A 19,986-nucleotide genomic window follows, 5' to 3' on the forward strand; every position below is an offset into this window, starting at 1 on the left:
AGAGGAATAATGAGACATGGAAATCTTGGGCTTCACTACAGTCTGGAGACAAATTTGCTCTAAGACCTTTCTTTCCACCTCCAAACAATCCAACATCCCATCTAAGCAGTGCCCTTCATCTCGTCCTTGTCCAGTCTCACTGCCACTCTGACTCCTTGCTCATTACCCCTTTCCTTTCCATCCACAACCTCTTTGCCTTTACTCTGTTTCCCCCATCAATGGTTTCTTACTTTCTTACCCCACTAGTCCTTATTCTTATTCTACGCTCTAGCTCTTCCCCCAGCTGTACCTCCCTTCTCAAATATTATTTTGTCAGCCTTCATTTCAACTTCCCTGCTCCCCTCATTGGCCCAAATTTACTTTCTCCCCCAATCCTTCCTCCTCGCTACTTTCCACCAGTTCCCAGCTCTGGCCAACTCTGTACCCAGAACAGGAGAGCTGGAGCCTCCCCAGCACTGCAGCAGCCCAGGGCACCACTGCAGGAAAAGTTCTGCTCAGCCCAGTGTTGGAAAATGACCCCACGAAAGACACAGCTTCTGGGAAGTCAGACACTGAGTTCTAACACCACTCCACTACACCTATGCAAGATGCATTTTTAAGGACTGTAACTTGGCTAAATTTAGATATATTTGGCTGAGATATCAAGTAGCATGTCCTTGACACAAACCACACACCCTATTAAATATCAAGTCTCTACTCAAAACTAGAGCTTTCAGATAAATAAAATCATAGGAAGTGGCTATCTTTTAGTATGGCTAAACAACCGTATTCTCTATCCCCACCTCAGCAGTGATCTGCTCTGAACTAATGCTTAAAACATACACATAATGGTTTTAAGTAGACATAGATCACATGGGTTTTAAGCATAAGACCTTTAGTTTGAAATAAAAGATGTAATTTTGAAGAGATTAAACTACTGATGCTATTTCAAAGGCAAGCACAGCCACAAAACTATGCTAGAAAAACTATTTAGCAAGAGACATCCACTTCACCTGACATCTAAACCCAGTTTTATGCAGTTTCTATCTGTAAGCTAACACAGCTTTCTTGCAGAGCACGACATCATGAGGCTGAGCACATACCTGCCAGTGTCGAGGTGCTGCTGACAGCTGTGGAGGGGGTGGTGGATCCGGCATCACCTTCCAGCTGCAGCTCCTGCTCCACGGGCTGTTCTGGAATGGGCACCGGCAGCCCCTCCCGGGACTGCACAGCAGATAGCAGCATCCCCTCCGACTGTGGCCTTTTGAGTACAGTTCCCTCGTCCTCGGTGGAGATGGCAAAACGGGGCATGTCGAGAAGCCCTGAGCAGCGTCGGCGGACTGTCAAGGGTGGACTGGAGTCGCTCTCTGTGTGCGAGGACTCAGACATGGACAAGCGCTTACGCAATCTGAAAGAGAAAACAAGACGTAGCCCCTCAGTTAAGTTAGCAGAATGATGAACTTTAAAGGACAAAAAGAGTGCACAGACCCAACTCGCACATCTGAAGCCAATTTAAGGTGAAGTTACAAGACCAAGCTACATCACTAGGAGCTAAAACAGCAAAGCTTGGGGATATCACCTGAGCTTAGATTTCCAGCATATCCCTTCTAAGAAAGAAATAGAACAGAAGAAAATAGATATAGTGCAATAAATATGATACTAAATATTATAAAAATCACAATTACAAAATGCAAATCACCATCCACTTTTGGCATTAATTTCTCTTTCAAAGCGGCTGTAAATTTCAAGCCAGGAAGGCCTGATTCAAGAAGAAGAGAACATCAGTTGAAAGCATAATCTATAAAATGTTTTTTGAATGGAGTCATACAGACTAGATCACAACCACATTTTATGATCTTTCCAATGCCAAATTTTAGTGTAAAAGCTTTACAGGAGTTGCACAAAATGAGAGAGCGCCCTTTTTGAAGACAAGTTTGACAATTATTTCAGTTATGCTGGAAACATGGTAGTTATCCAAATTCTGGGCATTTGTATATTTTCCTGATGTTTTTTATTAGAACAAAAGATTTGGGGGGAATATTCTGAACTTTGGAAACTTTGTACTGTCCTAATGGTTTCTCTAATTTGTGACAAATGGCAAAAAGACCAGACTTTGGATTCTCTGATGTTGAAGAAAATACTGCTGTTGGTACATGTCCAGCAGAACTAGCTTTTCCACAAATGGAAAGCTTTACTGAAGGTTAAAATTCCTTTAAATTAATTTAACGTATTTGCTACAAATTTAGGAGAAATTAGTACTTAACTGGATACATTTAAGGACTATATAATTTCTACACATTTGTTTTCAGCTATCTCTTCCACTTGTCAGGTCTCACCTGTGGAAATACCACATGAAGCATTCCTGACCTAAAAGCGGACATGGAACATTTTGGAACAGATCAGCCCTTCTCATATGCTTTGAGAAAACAAAAAATTTAGTTCTACTTAACTTACATTTCAGGAGACCCAATCACCCAGCTGCGGTCTCGGCTTTTCAAGCCACCAAGGCTGTCCAGTCGGTCATCTTTTTCTTCACTCAGACTCCGTTTAGTTGGTGGTGGAGTTTTCCTCTCTTCGTGGATGGAAAGACGTTCCATGCTGCTGTACACCTGCGTACAGCAAAAGATTCTTCTGTACAGAGAAAACAAACCTACATGGCCTCTTCTGACCAAGGGGCACAATCTCTTCTCAAGATGGAAGATATTCCCTGAAAGTATGAACTTGGCAATGCTCTTCGAGTAAATAACACAGTGCAGATGTGACATGCTCAAAGAGTACCAGGGAGAAAAGGAAATAGGTAAAATTCAGAAACATTGAATATGCTTTTCTACAACAGCACTCAACACCTGTCCTCTGAAAACAGCCCAACATACCACAGAAATACTAAGATTTTTCTAGAAACTAATTACTATTTTATGATTATCATTATTATTTTAACAATTCTCATATCTAAGAAGAGATATTGCTAAAGCAGACTCCACAAGTCTTGAAGGCTGGCATCTGAATCTTGAAATCTTACTATACAAATTCAATTCAGTGATAGGCATCATGCTCATGACCCCATTTCATTATCATCAGTCTATCAGCATTGCCCCAAGCTTATTTCAGAACAAAAAAGTCCTGCCCTCCTCAAGGAATCTACTATAATGCTGACAGCTTAATGAAAGTGCCTTTCTTGGTTTTACAGCCGTCTTTAAATAATTAAATGATTAAGCAAAAAAATCCATCCTTTTAAAACTACACTTGACTGTGGACCTAATTTACATAAGAAGAGATTAATGAAAATAATGTTATTAAAAATTCAGAGCATCAACAAGATAACTATTAATAAATCATATGGCTGAATTGTCAGGCAAGAATTTCAAAATATAATGAGCCTTTTATGCCTCCCACATTACAAATGCTGTATAATTTTCCAGATCTTAAAATAAATTCATTAAAAGTGAACTTTTTCTCTTTGTGGCAAAAACATTGAACCCTAAAGAAAAGCTTCAGTCTAACAGAAGAATAATACTCATGGTGAGAAAAGACAGAAGAAAAGAAACCCTTACATACTCATGAGAACTTTTTCAAAATCCCAACTAATTGTCAGGTCCAATTTTAAGCATACTTTTGGTGATTCAAATCAGGAGCAAATCCATAAAATTCATAGTAACTGTTACTTAAGCTACTGTAGCCCATCTAAGGACAAAGAAGAATGAACTGGTGCTTCAAAACTGACTTCAGTAGAGGAAACCTAGAGGAACTGTCATGAAAAAATAAATCTTTCAGCAGCTCTATATAAAATGCATACTCCCTTCTCAACAAGACGTGGGAAATATGCTCTACTGTTCATAGAGAGGGCTGACCTCAAAAGAGCGATTCTTCTCCCTTCTGCCTTTCTTCTCTCTTCTGCCTCTCCCCAAACATACTTCATTTAATCTAAGCTAATAGTGGAGTTGTACAATTTTGAAATGTCTGGAATAGCAGTTTATTTCAGATCACCTGAATCAGAATTAAGAGACCTGCACAGGCCTGAGTTAAGGCATATTGAATCCAGAAAGTGCACCACTGCCTAATTAATTTTCAGAATTGGAAACTTCTTCTTACCATCTAATCGATAACTCCTTTTTGCTGATGTTTCCATACCTATTTTGGGTAGAACAGGAAGAGCAACATATACTCCCTTCTCTCTAACAGATATGTATTTGGAAATCTTTTAGGTTTTACACTTTGTAGATCTCAGATCACTTTTTTTTGCTTTCCTCTCTTTTACTGTTCCACGTTTACTTTCAAGAACATTGCCCAGAACAGGACAGAGTACTCCAGCTAAACCCCATCTACTGTTAAAACAGACGGAAGGGATTTCTTCATTTACCTTGCAGAACATATCCTTGCTTGCTCTCTATGATAATTGCCTTTTTGCCTCAATAATCAGGCGTATTTACCTCATGGTGCACGATGTACCCCAATGTGCTATGATCCTTCTCTTTCAAACTGCCATGTCACCTTTTGTTAAAAACAATGAATAGCAGAGGTGTAGAACTTTGCATTTGCTCTTACTGCATGGGATCCCCTTGAGTTTAGACCATTTTTCCAAAATGTCAAAATCAATTTTCATCCTAATACCATCTTGTCACCTACTGGAATATCTTTTTCAGAATGACAGTGCTCAAATCAAACAATCTTTGGGCACTCCCTATGCCAGCATCGAAGTCATTAGTAAAAACATCAGGCTATCAGATGCAGGAGAGACCTCGGCAGTAACTTGCGTATTAGTGAAACACTGAGAAATACAAAACGTCATTCTCCTATTAACCTTGCACCCACCTTCTAACAGGACATAAACTATCACAGAGCAAACATATGCCCATAGTTCTTTCTTTCCTTAGTCAATAGTAAACATCATGCAATTCCCACATATCATCTGCATGAGTAAAATCTACCTCATATGAAGCATTGAAGGCCTCTGAAATGGTGTTCCTCTCTAGACTTTTTTCTTCCAACAAGCTAGCATGCTCCTACCTTGCTGAACCTTGGTGAGCATGAGGAGAACTGACGTATTTCCACATGATCATCATCATTAGTGTCCTCCTCCTCTTCTGAATCCAGGTGTTGGTACCGTTCTGAGCGGGCTGTAAACAACACATAGCAGATTTCACCAGTGCACTGAGCTTTGATAGCTCTTACACCTCATGCTTACCCCAGAACAGCCTTTACACCAATTCCTACTTGTCTACCTACAAAGAACTTGGAGCATTCATACATCATAAAATGTATTTTCTTTAATATTGAAACACATTCATCTAGTTTTGCTCATCCTGTACAATTAGCAGTGAAGAATACCTCCTTCCAACTGAATTTATCTTATATCATCAGCCATACTCTAAATGCTGATACTCAGCACAAATTTTATGTGTGTCTAATTCTGCAGACCCTTTGTAGTAAGAATATTTCTTCCCTAAGGCATACCAATCCAATGGAAGGAGACAAGGAAACAATTCACTGCCCCAATTTCCAATCAACAGCTTTATGATTGTACAAAGTCTGCCCTGCATACATAGATACAAGCCCTCTTTAAAAAATAAAAATATTTACCCCCCAAAATATTTCCTCTTTTCCCTCCCACAACTAGAAAAGGATTAGGTTTTGTGAAAGAAAATGGGCAAGCAGCCAATATGCAAAGCTATTTTTAATGCAAAAATCTAAACTGCTTCCAAAGAGATTTTGTGCTATGAGATTTGCAGCACTGTAATTCTAAGCCAGCCACATTAGATTTTGCAGAAGGGGATGTTAATAAATTTGGCTACAGAAAGCCGATTGCTACGCTGAGCCAAATTTGCTGTACTGTATCAGCCAGAAAGATACTTTTATAAATTCTAAAATTTTCGGCATTATAACAGCAACGCCAACCCTTATCAACGCCTACGTGAGATACTTCTGGATGTGAGAATTCCAGTCCTTACATAGGGCTTGCATTAAAGTCATCCTGATAACGTGCTGAGCATGCCTGGATAACTGGGGAGTTTGTTGTTCCCACATGATAGACCCACTGACATGCACTGCTGAACATCATGTGGTGCTTCTACCCAACAGGATGCATTCAGAGCTGCTGTACTGGGTCTCTCTTATCTGGAAATGCCACGAATCTTGCACAGTATTCATACCATGGCAATTCACATTTGTCTTCAAGGTTTGGGTGGTGGGTTTTTTGTTTTGTTTTGGTTTTGTTTTTTAGAAAAGAAACATTTACTGGCTGAAAACAGTCACAAGGGAAATATTCCTCCATTCCTCAGAAACTCAAGGAAGTTGGATACACCAAATGCTTTGGAAGACCTGTAATAAAGCCAGCATAACAAATACAGCATCTCTCACTGCAGGGTCGAGGCTGGCAAGTCCACAGGCACCAGTGAAAGGCCAATTGACTTTAACAGACACATTTTTTTCATTTAAAATTCATTTGCTTTCAAAGAAACCTTATTTGGCATTCAACAGAAACTTTTAAAAGGAATTTCCATCAAGCGTTCTATTCAATTTCTAACAATGACTTATCTTTGACAACTTCAGAAATGAAGTACACACAAAACACACAATGCAGTTTATGCCTAATCTTTAGTCTTACTGTCAAAATAGCTTGTGTCATCCTCAGATTCCAACTGTGGGATGAATTCAGCTTTCTGCCGAAGTAATCCATTCCAGTCCAAATCTTTAAAGAACCGATGCTGTTTCACTTCAAAGGCACTACCTGAAATAAGCATCATTTATCGCAGAGTATTTCTTTCAGCATTTGCATTAACAAGAAAAGCAAACCCTAAAAATATCAAGAGTCTGTAAGAATGTACCCAAGTACATTTAAATCACACCTTTTCCAGGAATTTTGAGAAACAACTCATCCTTTTACCAAAGTGGTGATATAGGATAAAATCTGACCAAGATTTACTCCTTCCTACCTCTTCTTCATATTTAATGACAACACATGACTAAACTGGCTGGAAGACAGCATCTGCTATTACATTCCACAGCAAATTGCAAGATTAAGAACTAATTAACATCTTAATTTAAAATTTCCAAATTCTAAATACCACCTTGTTGATAGCTAAATAAAGAGAGCAAACTAAGAAAGGTACTCTGCATGTGAGTGGCTCCACTCTCATGAATAAACTCATCCATTTGTTTAAATCAAGGTAGAGGCTTACATACCTTCCTGAATTAGTATCTTTTAACTAATATATTATGAGTTACCAACCTCATGGGTACCCAGAAGGAAAAACTAAGGATTATCTGTCTGCTAGCATGTGGGATTTTTTTCAGATGAAATTAATATTCATAAAAGATGTTACTGTCATTATAATAATAATAACAAAAAGAGCATAGCGGAGGAAAAGAGATAAAAGGTTTGCTGACTGCCCGTAGCAGTAAGAGATGCCAAGTGGAACAGCAGTCTCAGCATTACACGTATGTAAGGAATCAAAAAATCAGTCCATCAACTCATTTTATAAGGCAAAAAACTCTACCTTGCTGTTGTTGACAGCAACACCTTTCAAGTACGTGGATTTGAGATAGACAAGAAACATGTGAAGATCATCTGATTATATTATTAATTTATGTTCCATTCATCACCCTCGTATGTACATATGTTAAGTTTGCTAAATACTTGCTTTTGGAAATTGTTAAATAGCTTTAATTTTATCTTTTTTTTTTTTAATTTTATCCTTATTTTTTTTTAATTTTATCCTTATCAATTGAAAATCCAAATTTAAATCAAACAAATGATATCTATGAAACAGACAACCAGTCCTGTGAAGCCACAGTGTTGGAAAAATTACTTTAAAACAGGAGGGCAGCTAAAGATTATTTCATTGTGTTTTTGTTTTTACTATCAGGAAATGAGAAGTGTTGGCTTGTAAAACTCTAAATCTGACATTGTAATACAAAAAAATTGGCATACACATCTGACTTTGCCAAAGGGATTGTATCAAGAATTTGTTGTATGTTTGGAGAATTCTACAGTACAGGTCCCTATGAATGGGAAAGTTTTCATTTATTTTATCATACCAATGAGTTCACTTCATTGTAGGGGATTAAGCCCAGAGTTGAAGGGAACTGAAAAGAAATCTGATTATACACTTCTCAAATCAAGGCACAACCCTCAAGCCTTAACTAGAATAGCACAAATTTGAGAAGTTTTTACAAACCTGATTGTGTCTCTTGTTTTCCAAACAAAACAGTAGTACCTGTCTGACACGTGTACAGTCTACACTAATTTTCAGAGCTTCATAAAACCCAGCACAAACATTTTCTCAGCTCTAGACCAATATTTTTCAACAGGGATTGGTGTGTCTTACAGGCAAGGTAGCCTCTTTTACTGCTTCTGGCTAGTACTTTGCCTCAGAGGCAAGGTAGCCTCTTTTACTGCTTCTGGCTAGTACTTTCCTATTCACAAGTTTCCTACCTGTTCCCATTCTTTCCAGAGGATTTTGGCGAAGAAGCTTAGAAATGAGGTCCTGGGCATCTGGTGGCAGTGCATCATCACCTTCTGGCCAGGCAATTTCATCTGGGGACAAAAAAAGACTTGACATTTTCTACCTGCTTCACAACCAATTTGAATAACCATTCACATTCCTACACTGTAAAATGCAGTGCTCAGTCCTTCCCCAGAATTGCAAATACCTTAAATTCAGCAGCTTGCATACTTAATATAATTCAAGCACTGACATTTTCCAAAATGCATAAAATTCAGCCTCAGCTAGAGCTGCTGTCAATCCAAGCACTGCTTGTGGAGGAAAAAAAGCATTAAGAACTCTATTAATAAAGTCTGAAATTGGACTTCCATGACAATCCATAAACAATGACACTGACAATACTGTAGCTGTATCTTGTGCCCGCACATTCCACACTAGTTATACTTGGAACAATTCATAGGTAAGCATTTCATGCATCAAATTTAGTTCTTCACTGAAATCTGCTTTTTGCTAGGGATATTTGCCAAGTGTGTTAAAAATTTACTGTTTCAGAAAGCATTCCCAACAGGAAATGTTTTCACTAGCATATTCACTGAGAGAACACAAAGCAATTGTTTGTCCAGCTCCAAGCAGGAGTTTTAAAAATCCACAAGACATAAAGGTACCAAGTACAATGGCATCAATTTCTTTTGCTTAGGATTTCCTTTTTACTTCATTTCTACAACAATTTCTAATTGGCTGACATTTACACCTACAGAAGAAACAACCCAAATCGGAGTGAATTAGACTAGTTGGCAGCTGCTCCATTCATATTCTCCACCATTTACGTTAAAAGAGAACAGAAAAAAATCCTCAAATATTCTTCCCCAGTCCTACAGGGACTTGCATAACTCTCACGCCATGCGTACTGGCAGAACTATCTAGAAAGATAGTACTCAACAACGTTCAATGGCTGGAATCAGATGAACGCTACTTTGACGCAAAGATAAATACCTAAAAATTTAGAAAGAAAGAAACGTTGCCTAATATATCGCCTATCTTGAGTAAACTATAGATCCTCAATACTTTTAAAGCTATACTTCAGGGCACACTTTGACATCCCTCGAGGACCAGAACAGAAACATACCACTGATCACTTGTCCGAACAGCTCTTCAGGCGTGTCACCAAAGAAAGGAACACAGCCAACTAGAAACTCATACAGGATAACGCCCATGGCCCACCAATCCACGGGCTTCCCATAACCCTGGCGCAGGATCACTTCTGGCGCAATGTATTCTGGAGTCCCACAGACCTGAAGAGAAACATACAAGAAAGCAATCAGCCTACAGAGTGCCAAATTCACATCAAAGTTGATTTAAGTGTATGTGTTAGGTTTTCTTTTGGTGTGTTTTTTTTTTTCATTTGATTTGTTTTAACCTCAGAGCTTTGAAAGAAGCTTAATGTTTTGTCACTAATCACTCTAGACAACTATTTCCATGTAGCAAGAGTCTGTAGAGGGAACACATTACCTGCACAGAAATGATATAGAATCATAGAATATCCCGAGTTGGAAGGGACCCATAAGGATCATCAAGTCCAACTCCTGGCACCGCACAGGTCTACCCAAAAGTTTAGACCATGTGACTAAGTGCACAGTCCAATCTCTTCTTAAATTCAGACAGGCTTGGTGCAGTGACTACTTCACTGGGGAGCATGTTCCAGTGTGCAACCACCCTTTCAGTGAAGAACCTCTTCCTGACGTTTAGCCTAAACTTCCCGTGCCTCAGCTTGACACCGTTCCCTCGGGTCCTGTCACTGGTGATAACAGAGAAAAGGTCACCTGCCTCTCCACTCCCCCTCGCGAGGAAGTTGTAGACTGCGATGAGGTCCCCCCTCAGCCTCCTCTTCTCCAGGCTGAACAGGCCCAGTGACCTCAGCCACTCCTCATATGTCTTCCCCTCTAGGCCCTTCACCATCTTCGTCACCCTCCTTGGACACTCTCCAACAGTTTAATGTCCTTTTTGTACTGTGGTGCCCAGAACTGCACACAGTACTCGAGGTGAGGCCGCACCAGCGCATATCATGTGAAGTGTTCCTAGTGTGGATGTACCAGCTAAGTCGTTCTCTGGAGCACTAAGGCATATGGAAAAAATGCAGATTCTGTCTGAATATGTCTGTCTGCCTGATGGATTTCTACTGGCACAGCTACAGCTATCAGGGACTGAATTCTGACAAAACTCTTACATCTCTGCACTAGCAGAATTAGCAACACAGTATGATGACACACTTCAGCATTTAAACTTGAGATGTACAGCTGGCACAGGCAATGGCTGAGGACGTCAGGTTGGAAGAACTAGGTTGCCTTGGGCTTGGAAGCAACAACAATAACAAAGTAGCTGTAAAAAATATAATGCTGCAAAATGCAAGACCATGATCTAGTGACCAAGGAGAGCTCCTGCTACAAAAAACATTATGACTCAGAAGCAAAAGAAGACAATCCCTTGTGTGCTCTTAGTTTATCATAGGATGATTATGAATTAACACTTGGCACAGCTAAAAAAGAAAATTCAGCTGTGATCCTAAGTATTTTCAGAAGAGATAAGAATTTTATAATCCCATTATACATGGCACTTGTGAGCCTGTATCCAGAATACAGTATATAGTTCCTGTCAACTATGCCCAGGAAAAATCATCTCAAGCTGAAACAGGTGCATGAAAGAGCTATTAATTCATCAAAGGAAAATTTATCTCATTACCTAAAAGAATGTAACTGGTCAAGCCTAGCAAAATGAAGACTAGAGAAGAAAGTAACCTTTAGGAAATACCATGGTGATGAAAATCAACGTTTAAGCCAGCATACAAAATTATAAGAAGAAAAATATTGGAACTTGCCATGAACTTTCTAAGCACCAGAAGGGGGAGACTGTGGAATAACCTTCCAGAAAAAGCAGTGTTACATCCCTAAAAAAACCTGTTCACGCCTGCACTGTGGTCAAGGACACCTTTGATATCCTGAACTAAGAGCTCAAGTGCATCACTTCAAAATGAGAAACTGAAAAAAAGAAAAAAAAAAAAGAAAAAAGAAAAACACAGAAATTTGTGTGCAAATATGAGAATGGACTCGTATCTTTTCCTCCAATTATAAAGCACACAGCACAGCATCAAGGTAGACAGGGAGTGCTACAAACTCTGATTGAAACCCAAGACAGAATCCTGGACTGGATCCCACATCAACAGACAAAATTATCCAAGCTTACCTGCTTGTCCAGAAATTCCCTGGTATCCTTCTCAATGTGTCCCTCATAAAGATTAGTTGTAAGACTCATTAACCCAATTTTAGACAGTCCAAAGTCTGTAAGTTTAATGTGACCCATGGAAGTTATCAGGAGACTAGAAGAAAGAGGAGAAGCAAAATAATGCAACACTCAATTGTTTCCCAAAAGGAACTAAAAATAAAAAAAAAAAGAAGAAGAATACAAGATAATGCTAAGCACATTCTCAGCATTACAGCTCCATCAAACACCTGCAACCTCCCATGCAACTGAACCTCACAGAGCTGCTAAGGCAGCCAGAAATCAGGCTGCCTTCTGCCATATTTCACCAATGCAGCAATAGCGTCAAGATAATATTTGAAAATATTCTTCCTACTCTTTCTCAGTGCCTGTCTGGTTCTGTATATCAGTAGCAAATCCCTAAAACTTCCTGCATGTTAGATACCATCGAAAATCTCCACTGTCTCTAGCCCCCACATCCTCCTGCCCATGTAGAGAGCCTCCAAAGAACTGTCTCTCTTCCACTAGCTTCTGAAGAGCTGAAGACTTACTTATCAGGTTTTAGGTCACGGTGAACGATCCCGTAATTGTGTAGGTACTCCAATGCTAGAACAGTTTCAGCAAAATACATCCTTGCCATGTCAACAGGTAGGGCACCAATGTTCTTGAGAAGTGTAGCACAATCACCTCCTAGAAAAAAGTTGCAAATATGGCACAGTGAAATAGCAAATACCAGTAACAAAGAACAGCTACGGAACTACAATACTAGGTGACTAGATTGAGTTTCCTAAAGGCTTTGTATCTCAACCCCATTACCCCAAATCCTAAAACTGTCTCTCAACTCTGTCTTGAGCTTCAAATAAACATCAAAATCTTAGGAAAACTGAGATGCAGGTATGCTTGGTATGCCTGTTCTCCTCCAAAATGGCTCAACACAAAAAACACCACTGAGTGTTGAACAGCTGAAAAAATAAACTGTGATTGAAGAGTAGAACTGAGATTCCTCTGGCCTCATCTTCATTATCAGTAAAACACATCAGGATAAACCTTCTCTCCAGTGCACTTCTGTTAATTTCTGTATGGCTCAGGAAAGCAAGAAATATTTATCTCAACAATTGTACAGATGCAGTTTCCCAACTGTAAGCAAGCCTTGAAGGAAGGACTGTTCATGACCATTTTGCCTCTGTATAAATTTCTTTGCTTTCCACCACTGTGACAGACACTACTTCTGATATACAAGCTTCTTAAAGTAGTAAGCAAATACTAAGACTACTACCCAGCTCTTCCCATGCATGGAGAAGCAGCCACACCATTGGACACAATGGTACCCATGAAAATAAGTTTGTGAGTCCTCAATTCAAGTTTCTGAAGGAATACTGCCCACACATTTCATTCAACCTTCATCTCTACTTGTAAACAGGAATTAATATTTTTTTTTATGTCAATACATCTGTTGTCGTTGCATTAATTTATCTGAAAGAGCGCTAACACAATAACTACAAGTTTGCTTCCCACAAACATTCAGTCAAGCAAGCCAGGCATAAGAAATTAGTTCTGTTCACCAGAGGAAATAAATCACTTGCAATAAAAAATTTTAATAAATAAATAAATAAATAAATAAAATAAATCAAAACAAATCAAATCAAATCCAGTAAGTAAGGAAAAAAAGCAAACAACAAAGCAGCACAGTATTTTTAAAAGGCTGGTAAGGAACAAAGACTGTGTCACTTGGTGATGTTTCTTAACTACCTTTCTCTAATGCCAAGCAAGCATGCAATGAATCTTGCCATGCCATCATATAGGAGAGCAGGTGAATGTCTTTCCAGTGAGGACTGGAAAGCTCACGATGACTTCTGACCCCTACAACTTTTCTACATGTGGCTTTATGTTTCCTCAGTTCCACTGCAATCATGCTGTGTTAGTCACAGAGATTCACAACTGGAGTATCTCCTTATACAAAACCATACTAGGGGCAGAATGACTCACATCTCTCCAGCTCAGCCCAAGCAGTCCATATACTCCTCCCTAAAAGGGCATCATGATCTCCCCTGCTGCTGCAGGGCCGACTGACCTCACTCGACACGAAGAAAGAAATAGCACACACAAGTTGTTCTTCCTCCCTATTGCATTCAGAGCAGTGTGCTCATCGATGTTACACCCAAAAGTATACATCTTATAAGTCGCTTAGAAACTGCATCTTTTATAATGAGACTCATTACATGTATGTGCTTTGCAGGTGTAGATGGTGATAAACATACCTTCCACGTACTCCATAACCATGCACAGATGGCGCTTGGTCTCAAAGGAGCAGAACATGCTGACTACAAAGGGGTTCTCAGCAAATGTTAAGATATCTCTCTCGACAAAAGCCTGCTGGATCTGGTTTCTCAAAATTAGGTTCTGTTTGTTGATCTTCTTCATGGCAAAACGTTGACGGGTGGTCTTGTGTCGCACCAAATACACCGCTCTAGAAAACCACATACCAAGAGCAAAAGTTCCATTTTCAGTTTGAACTATTTAAAAAACAAAAAACAAACAGTTGATGGTATCTGTTTTGAATGGATCCTGATAAGACATACCTGTGACTCTATAAAATCCCATCTCATTGCCAAACTCCCCTCAAAAAGGAGACCTATCATGCTTCCTTCCAAAAGCTACTCTGCCTTTTTGAATTCAGGAGCATTTTTGTTGATGTGACTAACAAGGAGATAATTCAGGCACAAATGTCACAGATTTCCTTAAGTGTCAACGCAATGAGGCTTGTATTGTTCAATACTATAGTCACTATTTCACTAAAAAACATCCAAAATATATGAAATCAGCATGATTTCTTTCCAAGCTCCATAAAGTTAATTGATGCAACACTGTCACGAGGGATTTCCTTCAGTATCTCTTACATTTCTATCATTTGCAGATCATTAGATTCCTGCACATTAGTAACACAGTTCGCAAATGAAATTTTCATCCGGTTTGCCTGCGTTTCTGAATCAATGCTTGCTTCCTTCTCTCTGGAGTATATTGCATTTAACATGGTATTGTGTCTCACAAGCAGCTGACTGTGAAATACACCCAAATATAAAGACAGGAATGAGTAACAGGAGAACTACAACATCTCCCCACATTTTACAAAGTTATTTTTAAATCACGGGGGCTGTGCAGAAATGTGACTGAAAACATAAAAAGCTTCTTGTCTAACAATACAGTGCTTCAAACCTGCTCCATTGTGTCTTCATAGACTGAAAAATACACCTACACTTTTTCCACAATTTAAAATAAAAAACAAGTTGCTGTTAACTAAGCACCCACTTCTACAAAACACTCAAGCACATGCTGGCTTAAGTTTTGTTGTTATGACCTACTGAATCACTATTCATAGTTATGGCCTAATCAAAATAATTCACAATGATTTATGAACTGCAAGGAGTTCAGGAATCATCTTTAAAATTCAGGATAGGTTTGGATGATCAGTTACAATTTTAACTGACCAACTTCATTCTGTTTTCTTCAATGAATAAAATCTAATAGCACTCTTACCTTATTACTTCTCACATTTGCCCCAATATAATTTTAGCATTTATCTTGGTATTTCAAGTGCTCACAAACAGCCATGTTACATATATAATCTGAACACATGGAAGAATGCAAAACTATAAACAACTTCTTTCTCAACATTCCTGCTGCTTGAATGAGTCATCAAAAACATCTGCAACTACAGAATTTTACCCTCACTCAGTTAGGTAGCCTTTATACAAACAGAAATCACAGGACTTAAACACTCAGCATGAAAGGAACTGCAGGTAGGGTGCCTTGATATACAACAAAGAAAGGGGTACAAAATAATTTTCTAAGACTCAAAACAAACTATTGTTTAGGAAATTCCAAAATAAACTAAGTGACGATATTTCTCCTAGAAACAATGTTTTGGGAAAACATTTTTGTCATCTCAAGCCAAGGTACTGAAGTGTCTATATTTTACCTACCTACCACAAAAAGATGCTGCAGGAATAATTACTACAAGAACAGATTTGAGGCCACAGCTTGGAAGGGCTTCAGCAAATTTGTGCCACAAAGGGATTAGGAATACAATATTCTGAAAGCTTTAACGTGGGGCAATTTATTTTTACAAGCAACCAATAATCTGGAAGCTGGGTGCCAGTTCAGCACAACGTTAAGACCTTCACAGCCAGGAAATACTTCCAGGTACAGGGGGTACTGCCTAAGAAACCCTGAGAACATGAAAGAAATGGCATCTCTCACAAGAATGCAGAAGACATCACAAGTATGGAACCAAGACCTAGGCAAAATTCTTTATACTTTGGACCCAACAGAAAACAGTAATTTGTCTAACTTTGTAATAACCCTTTACTGGGTAGAATGATAATAGTATTTTCTTTTAAAGCAAAGCCTAAAAAGCCCTACCCATAAGCACCGTTACTGATCAGTTTAATAGTTTCAAACTCTTCTTCAGATGGAGTTTTCTTTGACTGGACAGAGGCTCCACGGCTCTGGGGAAAGAAGAAAAAAAAAAAAAAGAAGGGAAATTGAGAACAGAAGCGACTTCATTCTATACTTCACTCTTTTGTCCTTTTCTTCTTTAAGCAGCATTTACCCAAACTCAAACCATTTCTAAAGCTCTGGAGTCCTCAGTTTCAGGATAATCATCTGTATCCCTAGCAGCCTTGCAGATTTCCTCTGCAAGTACTTGCACAGAAAATCACCGGACTATAAGATTCAGACCTTTCCATAACTACATATTTAAAATACCGATAAACTAAAAAACTAGGAATCTTTGAAACCTATTGAGTTGTATAACTACATTTTTCCAGCAGTTGTAACTAAATTCATCTCTTTTCAATTCCCATCATGTTTTACAAATGCAAATGTAAAGAGTTTCTCCAAACGATTTTTGTTTGCAACTCCAAAGAAACATCAACAAAATTTGATGATAAACGTCTGTTTGCATCTTTTATGCATTTCACCTCCACAGTAGAGATTTGCACGTTGTTATGAGTGTATACTTTAGTGCTTTTGAATGTCAGCGCTTTTTTTTTTAAATTAAAATTCCACTGTGTTATAATTAATTCTTTATTGTAGACTACTTCTTTCCAGGGGAAAAAAAATGTGCTAGACAGTATGAGTGTATTACTGCTTTACCTCGACTGAATCATCTGTCTCAGGAGTGTCTGGGCTGTCATAGCTATTCAGCTGGGCCATTTCTGAAAAGAAAGGGGAGAGATTACTCCTAATGATCTCAATCAAACACTATTCTCTTTGTTTGTACAAGACAAACAGGATTTTAAGAGGTGCTTGTAGATTATGAAGGACATACTTCCCCCCTGTAAAAAGTCACCCCAATTATACAGTGCTAACCTTTAACATCTTGTAAATTGTAAGCGGCATTTTATATAAAGATGAATATAATTAATTGTCCTAATCTCAGCATCACTTACTGTAGATGGTTTCTACAATAAGTAAAAGCAACAAATGCAAGTTTAAGGAAACTGCCTGCTAGTTAATGTTAAAACCTACTCCATGCAAAAAGATGGTGGCACCTCTGTACTCCAGAAAAGAAAAAGAATTACATTTCAAACAACCTCTCCCCATGAAATGTATACGATTCTGCAAAATGCTGAGCAGCAGCAAACTGTGAGAAATTCAGTTAGTTTAGGCTACTCAGCTGTCTTAGGAGATGCTATAAACTTTGCAGAACCAAATCCTACATTAACTACTAGTCTCTGAACAGACATCATTGACATTTCTGGGTGCCCTCCTTACAGAAAGGAAATAAGGCACCTTGACATCTCCACACATTTCTAAAGAAAATTTGACTTTAGTAAGGGGAATTAGTGATGGAAAGGTTCTCTCCCATGACAGGGATCAAAGGAAAATTTCCCTTTAATGTCAGATTTCAACAAATGCTATTAAATTGCATTTAGCAATCTTTGGTAGAAATTTTCCCGAAGAGCTCTTCACTTGAAGTCAACCTGTCACTGTCATTCGAGTAAACACCGTAGAAGTTAAACTAGTCCTATCCAGACTACTAATTTATGGTAAAATTATGCTCTCTAGGGAAAACAAAAAGTACAGTTCAATCACTGAAATATTCTGCAGCAATCTCCAATCTCTGTCACACTTTCTATTGTTGCTGAGCAAGCCATGCATGCTCGTAAAACTTGTCATAGGAGAAGAGAGTAAGCTAGCAGAGTGCCAGACAAAAATATTAACTCACGAATTCCAAAGTCGGGATCTTCTGGGGCTCTGTACATTTACAGCATATTCATTTTACTATATATAATTCTGGGACCTAGCAGAAAAGCTGCTACTTTCTTCTAAACTTTACTCATACAGTGCCTAAAAAGCACTGTAATTTCATAGACCATATCTAACTTTGTAACAGGTAGAAAGCAAATGTTTATGACCCCTTAAAAATGTATCAAATGTTTAAGTGCAATATCCAACATTTCTAAAACCCATAAAGTGTAAAATAAATCCTCTTCATCACAAACTAGATTTTCTCTGAGTATAAACTTGTGTTAATTATCATAAACTGTTTGGAAAAATATCTTTTGGGAGCAGAAATAAAAAATTTTATATCCAAGTGAACTACTCATTAACTGACATTATGTTTATAATGCATCTACTTTAGAAAATTGAAAATATATGCACTCTTCAGTGAATCATGCACCAATATTGTTGCTATTTTCACATGAAGTATTCAGTTATCAGGCAGTGCAACAAGGCACTCCTCCTCCTACTCTGATGACATACTGTGCTGGTTATAATTCACTCTTTTTTGGTTTCACTGCTATGCAAGATGTAAAAATACAGGCATCTCCACTTAAAAAAAAAATCATACTAGTCCTGGTTTCATGGTCCTGGTCCCTGGGAAGTCACAACTTTTCCCAGTGAGGCCAACAAATGGGATGACCAAATCCTTTCCAACCAACCCACTAGTAGTCAGTCAGGCAGTGGCTGAACAGAAATAACAAGTGACCTTACTTTTACTGCCCAGCAGCACAGAGAAAGCAGTTAAACCATAAAGCCATTTTCTAACATTTTTTCAGCTATAATACAGGGAGACATTATTAACACTATAAGTAAAGAACTGTCACTGTTGATGTGTGATCCTTACCCCAGCAATGCTCCTTTGAGACAAGGGGCTGGAAAAGACAATCTAGAATTTGACAACAAACAGGAAGATAAGGACAAATGGCTTAGAAATTAAACCAATAAAATAAAAGCTTTCTTTAGCTATGTAGTGGCCAGGAGTTAGTATCTGGAGATTTTGGTTATCCTTTCAGTAGTTTGGAGAGTACAAAACAGGAGTTCTCACCCTCCAGGGGATCCCTGGTAAGTCCCAGCTGGCTGATAATATAACGAGGAATGTCACATTTAATTCCTTGCCCTTCCTTGGCATGGCCTTCTGCAGCTTCTAACAAATGGTAGAACTCCTCAGGATCAAACTCCTGCAGAAAGGTGGAGAGAAAGGGGTAGGGGGTGTAAATGATACAGCTTTACAGTTATGAAAGGTTTCTCTGACATTGGAGAGAAAGAGCACGGGTTGAATCATCTGGATTCCTCAAAAACATCCAAAGCTAATTCTGGGTTGAGCTGCAATGCTAAACATTTATAGTACAACAAGCAAGTCAATGCATTCCAACCTGTTCTGCAAAAATGCTGTGCCTTTACAGCCTGGTGGACATCCACTGGCTTAGATTTGCCATTCAAAACATGAGGAGGATTGTAGCAATTTTATGAACCAAAACCAGATTATCGGATAATGAGGTCATAAAAATGCAAACATTAACCTGGATCCACCTCCTAATTTTGTCTCTGAGCTGTGCCATGAAAGGTGATGAGGACTGAGGTGCCCTCTTCTGCTGCCTCTGTCTGACAGAGGAGTTAAGCCAATACGAACCTCACCTGCTTTCAAATATCACTTCTGATCAAACCATTCACCTGTCCACCTCACTTTTAACTGTCCCAACCTTAGAAATAACTAATAGAATTGTTAATAAAATAGTAATTATTAATCTACCAGCAGAGAAGATTTCACTTTCTACGTAAGAAATACTATTAAAGGGTAAAGAGTAGATTATATCAGCTCAGGTTTGGTGTACTGGATCTCTAAGGAAAGCAAAGGTTATAAGCAGGTATGATCATTTTTACTACACCAATAGATACAATTGGAAATAAAAGACAATATCTAGATGCAAGAGCACTGCTGCTTAGAAGTAAGATCACTAAATAACCTTATTTCTGCCCTACAAACTTTATTATTTATCAATGAGCAAAACTCAATGAGCAAAAATTT

At 38.6% G+C, this 19,986-nt stretch overlaps 1 protein-coding gene across 15 annotated transcripts in view; it reads right to left on the bottom strand.

Annotated features, from left to right (window-relative positions):
• Positions 1-19,986, bottom strand: part of MAST2 (microtubule associated serine/threonine kinase 2) — a 191,953-nt gene that overhangs the window by 13,971 nt on the left and 157,996 nt on the right. For all 15 annotated transcript variants that reach the window (XM_080602211.1, XM_080602219.1, XM_080602218.1 and 12 more), the window contains 12 exons: positions 19,006-19,138; positions 16,827-16,888; positions 16,092-16,177; positions 13,931-14,139; positions 12,224-12,362; positions 11,658-11,790; positions 9,547-9,712; positions 8,411-8,512; positions 6,581-6,703; positions 4,984-5,093; positions 2,434-2,588; positions 1,083-1,387 (listed from right to left, as the gene is read on the bottom strand). In XM_080602211.1, the coding sequence (XP_080458337.1) occupies positions 1,083-1,387; positions 2,434-2,588; positions 4,984-5,093; positions 6,581-6,703; positions 8,411-8,512; positions 9,547-9,712; positions 11,658-11,790; positions 12,224-12,362; positions 13,931-14,139; positions 16,092-16,177; positions 16,827-16,888; positions 19,006-19,138 (1,723 nt within the window). The remainder of the gene's footprint in view (positions 1-1,082; positions 1,388-2,433; positions 2,589-4,983; positions 5,094-6,580; positions 6,704-8,410; positions 8,513-9,546; positions 9,713-11,657; positions 11,791-12,223; positions 12,363-13,930; positions 14,140-16,091; positions 16,178-16,826; positions 16,889-19,005; positions 19,139-19,986) is intronic.

This window comes from Anser brachyrhynchus (genome assembly GCF_964034855.1).
Source record: "Anser brachyrhynchus genome assembly, chromosome: 8".
Taxonomy (NCBI): Eukaryota; Metazoa; Chordata; class Aves; order Anseriformes; family Anatidae; genus Anser; species Anser brachyrhynchus.